General features: G+C 40.2%; 1 protein-coding gene across 6 annotated transcripts in view; it reads left to right on the forward strand.

The window, feature by feature from the left end:
• inpp4ab (inositol polyphosphate-4-phosphatase type I Ab) overlaps positions 1-2,452 on the forward strand; it is a 135,021-nt gene extending 132,569 nt beyond the window's left edge. For 4 of the 6 annotated variants that reach the window (XM_062997662.1, XM_062997665.1, XM_062997663.1 and 1 more), the window contains one exon: positions 285-2,452. In XM_062997662.1, the coding sequence (XP_062853732.1) occupies positions 285-417 (133 nt within the window). In that variant the 3' untranslated portion in view covers positions 418-2,452. The remainder of the gene's footprint in view (positions 1-284) is intronic. The other 2 variants (XR_010013161.1, XM_062997664.1) reach the window with 2 other exon arrangements.
• Positions 2,453-9,398: the final 6,946 nt, after the last annotated feature.

The following is a 9,398-nucleotide window of genomic DNA, read 5'->3' on the forward strand; positions in this document are numbered from 1 at the left end:
ACTCTTGGCTTATCATTACCTCACTGGCATGTTCCTCTTGCATTGTTTCATCTCTGCAGATTCATATACTTCTCTCTTAGCGTTATTCACCCCCATATTTCATGCTGACCCTACCATAAACCCGCTGCGCTGAAGCCCTTCGCTGTCGTGTATCTGTGCTGCTGGATTGTCTTGATTTTTATTTGCTCATTATCTCTAAACATTGCCCCTTGTTGGTTGTTCTGTTTGTCATTTTTGTATTCCATTTGCTTTCGCCCCCACCCCCCAACCCCATCCTTCCCCAGTGAGGGTTGCCGGCGCGAGAACACAGTGAAGAACGTGGGATGTCGCAAGTACGCTTTCAACTACCTGCAGCTGAAGGCCTTTCCTAAGCATTACCGGCCTCCTGACGGGACCTTCGGAAAAGTGGAGACGTGAACGTACAGAGTCTGTGTAAGGACGTATGGAGTCTGAGATGGCTAAGGGCATCACTGTGTAAAAAATCACTGTGTAGTTGGTGATTGTCAACTGTTATCAACCACATAGTATGCTCAGCAAACTGATTCACATTTCAGAACTGAATTATTGCAAATGAACCATATTGAGCTCTAAATTAATGCTAAGTAGACATTCCGATAATCGGGTATTTGTAGGTATAGCACTGCAAACAGAAGCTTTTTACAGTTTACTGCGCTTTAATAGGTAGGAATTTACAGTATTAGGTAGTATAGGGGTTGGGTCTTGTCATTATTTATTGAAAAATATAGCAAGTGAATTTCTTATTTCTCAATTAGTTCTAAAATTTTTTATATTTAGTATACAATACACACAGACTAGATGCAGAACCCAAAAATGATGGACATGCTAGCTGACCACTGCTGAGATCTGAGTTCGATTCTCGTTTTGCTATAGACCCATTGTCAATGGCCAATTACCCGATTACATTACACTTTTCTCTGCTGATGTTGAACTCTACTCTGACTGAGGAGAGCCGTGACTTACACACAGCCCCTTCGACACGTGTGCAGTAGCCGACTGCATCTCATATTTACACCTGCACAAGGTGAGTTCATAAGTGGATCAGCTTTGCGTACAGAGAGTCACACCCTGATCCCATTATCCTTCGTCTCTGTGCAGGCACCATCAATCAGCCAGCAGAGGTTGTAATTGCATCAGTTATGAGTTCTCGCCCGACTCCCACCAGCTCCAACCCTCTCAAGTTCGAACCAATAAGTTGGAGATGTCAGCTTTGGGGGGATTGTTGAAGTGGTCCTTGTTGCTGCTAGCAATTTGAGGCACCTACAGATAAGATGGTGGGTTCACAGATAGATAAAGCATGACTCTCTGTAAGCATCTTTGGCAGGTAAAAAGAAGCGGTTAGTCGAAAGCACTGTATGATAGTCTGTCGGTCTGCAGTGACAGTGGAAGTTAAAATTGGGTATTTGGATACATCTGGATTGGGAGAAAAGGGAAAATGGTAACACAAATTTAAGTGCAGTTTAAATGCCTCATGCATTGATTTGATTAAATAGTCATTTCTTCACTTAGGATTCTAAATATTCAAATACAAAAATTTATTTTAACACTGACACTGAAATTCCCTCTTAGTGATGTACATTATACTTGCTTATTTCATGTTACAGTGAAATACCTGTAAGTCAACATTTATATCTGTTGGTGAAAAAAAATCACCCAGTCCGTAACAGCTGATCCTTTAGATTTGGTGTGAACAGTAGACGATTTGGTTTGACCAATAAGGAACACTGGGCTGTTTAGTCCTGCCCACACACCACCATTAAAATATCAAGCTGTATGTTTGTCTGATATGCAAAGGCTGAAATTATAAATCTTGCTTCTGCATTCTTAGACGAAACAAATAAGCAAGTAAACAAGTCTATTTTTTGTTTTTGCTCCTGTTTATGATAAAAGTAGCCAAAAATGTGGACCTTGACTGGCATATTATGAGCCCAGGTACTGTATATACCCCTATATGTGGTGTGTTTGTGGGTGGAGTTTTTTTTCTTTATCCACATTACTGGCCAGATAATGTCTTAAACCACACGCTACATGGTAAATAGTATTAAAACAGTAATGATTATGGATGATCAGATTTGGATCAAAGTTTATAGTCATGAGTAGCCTTTTCTTCATTTCCGCTTTTTTGACTAAATGGACACAAATTCCCACAGAAATTCAAGCTTATAGAAGGCTTTTCTAGAAAAGTTTAGGCTTTTATAGCTACAATGAAAAAGGGGACGGAATATGAACACCATGGTTTGTTCAGCAAGCTTATGGTCATGTATTGTATTTCTTAATTTCACAAGAATTCAAGGGTTTTAATAGCTAAAGTTTATAAGCCTTAATGTATTATTTATGATTTATTTGATTTGTATTTATTAACAGTTTACTGAACTTGTATATTGTTTTAGGCTGATATTGATGTACAATGTTTAAAACTGTTGTGTTATATAATATGCTGTCATCAATATCTGCTGCTATTAAAGAAAATGATCTGCCACTGTCGAGTTCGTTTTTTCTTAGTTAAGTGCCATGTGTTGATTTGTGTATTTTCATTAACCATTTATTCCTGGTCAGGAGCACAGTAGGTCCAGTGCCATTCAGAAACACTTGGCGACAGAAACCACTTACCTAGCATCACATTAAAGAAGTCAGTTTTTCAAAGTGTCCAGAGGAAATGCAGACTAAAAGTAAGCATACAACTACTCAGACTGACTGTAGGACCTTAGGAACCACTCTGGGACCTCTAGGACATTTGGCACTCATTTAGCCTTCCCTACATCAGTGATGGTAATTAGCTATGTCTGAGAATTTAGGGACAAATGAGGTAACACCCCCTCTGATGTGGCACAGTGGCTTAGTGGGTAGCACTGCCGCCTTACAGCAAGAAGGTCCTGGGTTTGATCCCCAGGTGGGGCAGTCCAGGTTCTTTCAGTGTGGAGTTTGAATGTTCTCCCCATGTCTGTGTGGGTTTCTTCCCACAGTCCAAAGACATGCAAGTGAGATGAACTGGAGATTGTCCATGACTGTGTTTGACTGTGTTAAACTTGTGAACTGATAAATCTCGTGTAGCGAGGACTACCTGTCATGACCCCTTTTCACATTCGACCCCTACTGCCATAGGAATACTTTGTGTAGAACATGTTTGTCCATGCATGTTCAGGTGCAGAAGTCTGATACGGCTGGTAAAGAGAAAAGATGTTTATATACACTGAGCACCCATAACATTAAAACCACCTCCTTATTTCTACATTCACTGTCCATTTTATCAGCTCCACTTACCATATAGAAGCACTGTGTAGTTCTACAATTACTGACTGTAGTCCATCTGTTTCTCTACATACTGTTTTAGCCTGCTTTCACCCTGTTCTTCCATGGTCACAGCCCCGACAGGACCACCACAGAGCAGGTATTATTTAGGTGGTGGATCATTCTCAGCACTGCAGTGACACTGACATGGTGGTGGTGTGTTAGTGTGTGTTGTGCTGGTATGAGTGGATCAGACACAGCAGCCCTGCTGAAGTTTTTAAATACCGTGTCCACTCACTGTCCACTGTATTAGACACTCCTACCTAGTTCGTCCACCTTGTAGATGTAAAGCCAGAGACAATTGTTCATCTATTGCTGCTGTTTGAGTTGGTTATCTTCTAGACCTTCATCAGTGGTCACAGGACGCTGCCCACGGGGCGCTGTTGGCTGGATATTTTTGGTTGGTGGACAATTCTCAGTCCAGTAGCGACAGTGAGGTGTTTAAAAACTCAATCAGCGCTGCTGTGTCTGATCAGCACAACACACACTAACACACCACCACCATGTCAGTGTCACTGCAGTGCTGAGAATGATCCACCACCCAAAAGATACCTGCTCTGTAGTGGTCCTGACCATTGAAGAACAGCATGAAGGGGGGCTAACAAAGCATGCAGAGAAACAGATGGACTACAGTCAGTAATTGTAGAACTACAAAGTGCTTCTATATGGTGGAACTGATAAAATGGACATTGAGTGTAGAAACAAGGAGGTGGTTTTAATGCTATGGCTGATCGGTGTATGTCTTGCCCAGCATTTATGCTCTGCATGAGGCAAAAGTTAAAAATGCATGGGGTATGAAGGGTAATAACTGGTGTGGTCAGCTAAATCTTTAAGTTACCTGATGTTTACAGGCTGGCCTTGGGTACAGTGTCTTAATTAATATTACCACAATGCCTTAAAAGAAAATTTAAATAACAAAACAAAGGAAGTTTTTGGTTAAAGCTGCTAAAGGAGTAAATAATAATTGAGATTTGCATCCATTTGAAAGTTATTGACACAAAAATTCCCTTTGTTTTGTCTTGTAATGTATCAACATTTATCAGTTCTGTCAGTTAAAAACTGCACTACAGGGTGCAGAGTGTTTTTTCACAGTGGTTCTTTTCACTGAAACACTTAACTGAACTGTATGGCGAATTTGTGGAATTACTGCAGGTTGGTCCCTGCAGCAAGGACTTTTTTGCACATAAGAAGGTAAGATCAGCAAGGTTCTACCACTACTCAGTATTATTGACTGGACTTATCAGGTCACATGAAGTTTATATATACTGCTGTGCAAGTTATTTAAAATGAATTTAGGTATGCTAGTGTTTCTCTTGGTTCTTAAATAAGCATGTCTTCATTCAAAAATTATTTTAGTGATTTTTCTTCTTGTAACACATTCGAAAGGCTTAAGAAGCCTAAGCTGAGTTAAACTGAGTGTGTTGGAGCCCAAAACATTGCAATGTACAGGGCACTCAAACACCAAGATTAAAAAAACAACAACCTTGAGCTACTTTATAATGTTCCTTTGGTAACACCAAAGCTATTCTTCAGAGCAATTTACAGTACACAAGCTGAAATCTCTTCACCACAAAAGTATTCAGACCCTTTACTCAATACTTTGTGAAAGCCCATTTGGCATCAATAACAGCTGCAAGTGTACACTTAAATTTGGACAGTTCATTATGTTCTTCATGTGAGATCCTCTCAAGCTTTGTCAGATTGGATGGAGAGTGTGAACTGTATCATCAGCATGTTTCACCAAATTCATTGTATTAGCCGGTTGATGTAGTAGCTCTTTTTGCATACACAGACATAGTGCTTGTTGTTCTTAAGACTTAAGACTCATTCAACAGTAGCTTCCATCTTGCCTCAATGCCACAAAGTTGTTTAAGAGTGAAGCTGGGTTCTTTCTTACCTCATTGTCGAAGCCCTTTCTTGCCTGGATTCCCAATTTGGCTGGATGGCCAACTCATGGAAGGTTCAATATTTTGTCAAGCTTCTTCTGTTTGGAAATTGTCCGGTGTGGTCCTGGAAAGACTCAAAGCCTTATATATGGTTTTGTGTTTGCCCTGACCTATGCCTTACCACAGTTTAACTGTTTGCCTTGGATTTTGTACTTTACTTTTTAGACATGTGAATTTTTAATCAAGTCATATTGAACAAGGTGGTCTCCAACTGAGTTCTAGACACAGCTAAAGGATAATTAAGGCAAACATGATGCACCATAATCTGAGTTGCCACGGCAAATGGTTTGAATACTTTTGTGAATAAGACATGTTAGTTTATTTTAAGTAATATTCTAAAAAACATGTAAAACTTTGTGGGTGATTAAGTGTAGATTGATTGGTAAAAATTGGAGTAGGAATTCAAAATACTTTCTGAATCCACTGTAAGTTAAACAGTCAAATGTTCATTTAAATATATGATTACTAGTAACAATATCCCTTCAGGTCAAATTAAAATACATGAGTTTTACTATAGCAAAATGAAATACTGTGTAGTTAGGATATTAACTACAGTATTATTGACATTTATAAAGTAGTCTTTAATTAAATGAGAAATGTATGAAATGCTTATGTCAACCCAGCAAATATTCTGGTATAATTGAACCTGTAGTCTAACTCCTCTCTAATAATTTCTCTCAGTTGCTCCCATTAGGGGTTGCCATAGCGGATTATTCCACCTCATATTTGATTTGGGACAGTTTTTACACCAGCTGCTGTTCCTGACCTTTTTATTTTTCTGGGCCTGGGGCCGACACTGATGTGTACTCCCCAGTAGCTTGGTTCATGTACCGCCATGCACCTTCTGTATTTGTAAGCTCATCCCAGGCTTTGAACTCTGCATAGGGGTGGCTTGGTGGGTAGCACTGATGCCTCACAGCAAGAAGGCCCTGGTTTGGTTTTCAAGTGAATCGGTCTGGGTCCATTCTGTCAGGAGTTTGCATGTTTTCCAGTGTCTGCATAGATTTCCTCCGGGAGCTGGCTCCGGTTTTCTCCCACAGTCAGGTTATTTGGAGATACAAAATTGTTCATGACTGTGTTTGACATTAAATCTTGAACTGATGAATCTTGTGTAACCAGTACCTGTCCTGTCATGAATGTAGCCAAAGTGTGTAAAACATGATCCATTAAAATCCTAATAAATAAAGAAATACCAGCAGCATGGCTTTTACCATTATGCCACACATGCTCACAAATCTGTAGTTTAATGAGTCTAGAGTCATAAATCGTGTTAATTTTTGGTTAACTGTTATCCTATTACAAAGCTGTTATTGATACTAAATAACGATGTCTTGTTAATACAATCATAAAAAAGAAAATTACAGTTAACCTACTAACATTGTTGAACACTGCTTTTGTAATACTACTTTTATGCACATTTCTTTTTCTAATCTTGAGGCTCTACAGTTCTGATAAGATAACTTATAATGTTCTGTCTGATTAAATTTTTAGGAGCTGTCTGTCTAATTATAGAACTTCCAGAGGAGAAGATGGGTGTGGGTCATTGTCCAGCCTGAACCACACACAATTTAAGATTTCTAGTCAAATCACAGTTCATTTTTATGGATACATAATGCTTCAGATTCATTATTTTTGATTCAATATCTTTTCAGAATTATGTACAGTGATGGAAAATGAATTAGCCCTTTTTAATGCATGTGCGTATTTGACAAACAAAATAATTTAAACCTATTAAACATATTGATTATGTTTTAGCCTGGAGTTTGTTAGACTTCTTACAATAGGTGCTCAGGTGACGCAGCAGTAAAACACGCTAGCACACCAGAGCTGACATTTCGAAACTCAGCTCTGCTATTGGACAGGCTGGGTGCCTACATGAACAACGACTGGCTGTTGTTTAAGGGGGGTGCCAGGTGGGACCTCATAACTGGTGCAATTACGACCTCTGCTGGCTGATTGATGGCGCCTTCACAGAGATGAGGGATAATGCGCTGATCAGGGTATGTCTCTCCGTACACAAAGCTGATCCCATATGAACTTGCCTCGTGCAGGTGAAAAGATTCAGTCGGCTACTGCACACGTGTCTGAGCTCTCCTCAACCAGGGTGGAGATCAACGTCAGTAGAAAGGAAGCATAATGCAATCGGTTAATTGGATACGACTAGATTGGGGTTGATAGGAAAAAATGCAAATGTTTGTATAGCATTTAAATCAACCTAAAACTTGAATTCTGTTCTTTTTAGTCATTTGTATACATTTGTATAATTTGTATACCATTTGAACTTTTTTGTTTATCCTCCTGCATAGCCCAATTACACCTCAGCTTCATCTTGCAGTTATGGCAGTATTAATGTGTTTACTATAAAATTGTATAATCACCTGAATTATTTAGATACTTTCATATTGAGCTGTGTTTTACTTTGGTTCTTTTTGTGTAATATTATGTGTTATTTAAGGATCTGCAATTATTTTAAAGGTGCAATTACAGTGTATCACAAAAGTGAGTACACCCCTCACATTTCTGCAAATATTTTATTATATCTTTTCATGGGACAACACTATAGAAATAAAACTTGGATATAACTTAGAGTAGTCAGTGTACAACTTGTATAGCAGTGTAGATTTACTGTCTTCTGAAAATAACTCAACACGCAGCCATTAATGTCTAAATGGCTGGCAACATAAGTGAGTACACCCCACAGTTAACATGTCCAAATTGTGCCCAAAGTGTCAATATTTTGTGTGACCACCATTATTATCCAGCACTGCCTTAACCCTCCTGGGCATGGAATTCACCAGAGCTGCACAGGTTGCTACTGGAATCCTCTTCCACTCCTCCATGATGACATCACGGAGCTGGTGGATGTTAGACACCTTGAACTCCTCCACCTTCCACTTGAGGATGCCCCACAGGTGCTCAATTGGGTTTAGTCCATCACCTTTACCTTCAGCTTCCTCAGCAAGGCAGTTGTCATCTTGGAGGTTGTGTTTGGGGTCGTTATCCTGTTGGAAAACTGCCATGAGTTGAGCCAGTTTTCGAAGGAAGGGGATCATGCTCTGTTTCAGAATGTCACAGCACATGTTGGAATTCATGTTTCCCTCAATGAACTGCAGCTCCCCAGTGCCAGCAACACTCATGCAGCCCAAGACCATGATGCTACCACCACCATGCTTGACTGTAGGCAAGATACAGTTGTCTTGGTACTTCTCACCAGGGCGCCGCCACACATGCTGGACACCATCTGAGCCAAACAAGTTTATCTTGGTCTCGTCAGACCACAGGGCATTCCAGTAATCCATGTTCTTGGACTGCTTGTCTTCAGCAAACTGTTTGCGGGCTTTCTTGTGCGTCAGCTTCCTTCTGGGATGACGACCATGCAGACCGAGTTGATGCAGTGTGCAGCGTATGGTCTGAGCACTGACAGGCTGACCTCCCACGTCTTCAACCTCTGCAGCAATGCTGGCAGCACTCATGTGTCTATTTTTTAAAGCCAACCTCTGGATATGACGCCGAACACGTGGACTCAACTTCTTTGGTCGACCCTGGCGAAGCCTGTTCCGAGTGGAACCTGTCCTGGAAAACCGCTGTATGACCTTGGCCACCATGCTGTAGCTCAGTTTCAGGGTGTTAGCAATCTTCTTATAGCCCAGGCCATGTTTGTGGAGAGCAACAATTCTATTTCTCACATCCTCAGAGAGTTCTTTGCCATGAGGTGCCATGTTGAATATCCAGTGGCCAGTATGAGAGAATTGTACCCAAAACACCAAATTTAACAGCCCTGCTCCCCATTTACACCTGGGACCTTGACACATGACACCAGGGAGGGACAACGACACATTTGGGCACAATTTGGACATGTTCACTGTGGGGTGTACTCACTTATGTTGCCAGCTATTTAGACATTAATGGCTGTGTGTTGAGTTATTTTCAGAAGACAGTAAATCTACACTGCTATACAAGTTGTACACTGACTACTCTAAGTTATATCCAAGTTTCATGTCTATAGTGTTGTCCCATGAAAAGATATAATCAAATATTTGCAAAAATCTGAGGGGTGTACTCACTTTTGTGATACACTGTACTTTTTTCACAAGGTTGTATGTGGTAATTAGAAAATAAAATCCACTCTTCACATTTGCCTAACTG

The sequence above is a fragment of the Trichomycterus rosablanca genome, chromosome 6 (genome assembly GCF_030014385.1).
Source record: "Trichomycterus rosablanca isolate fTriRos1 chromosome 6, fTriRos1.hap1, whole genome shotgun sequence".
NCBI lineage: Eukaryota > Metazoa > Chordata > Actinopteri > Siluriformes > Trichomycteridae > Trichomycterus > Trichomycterus rosablanca.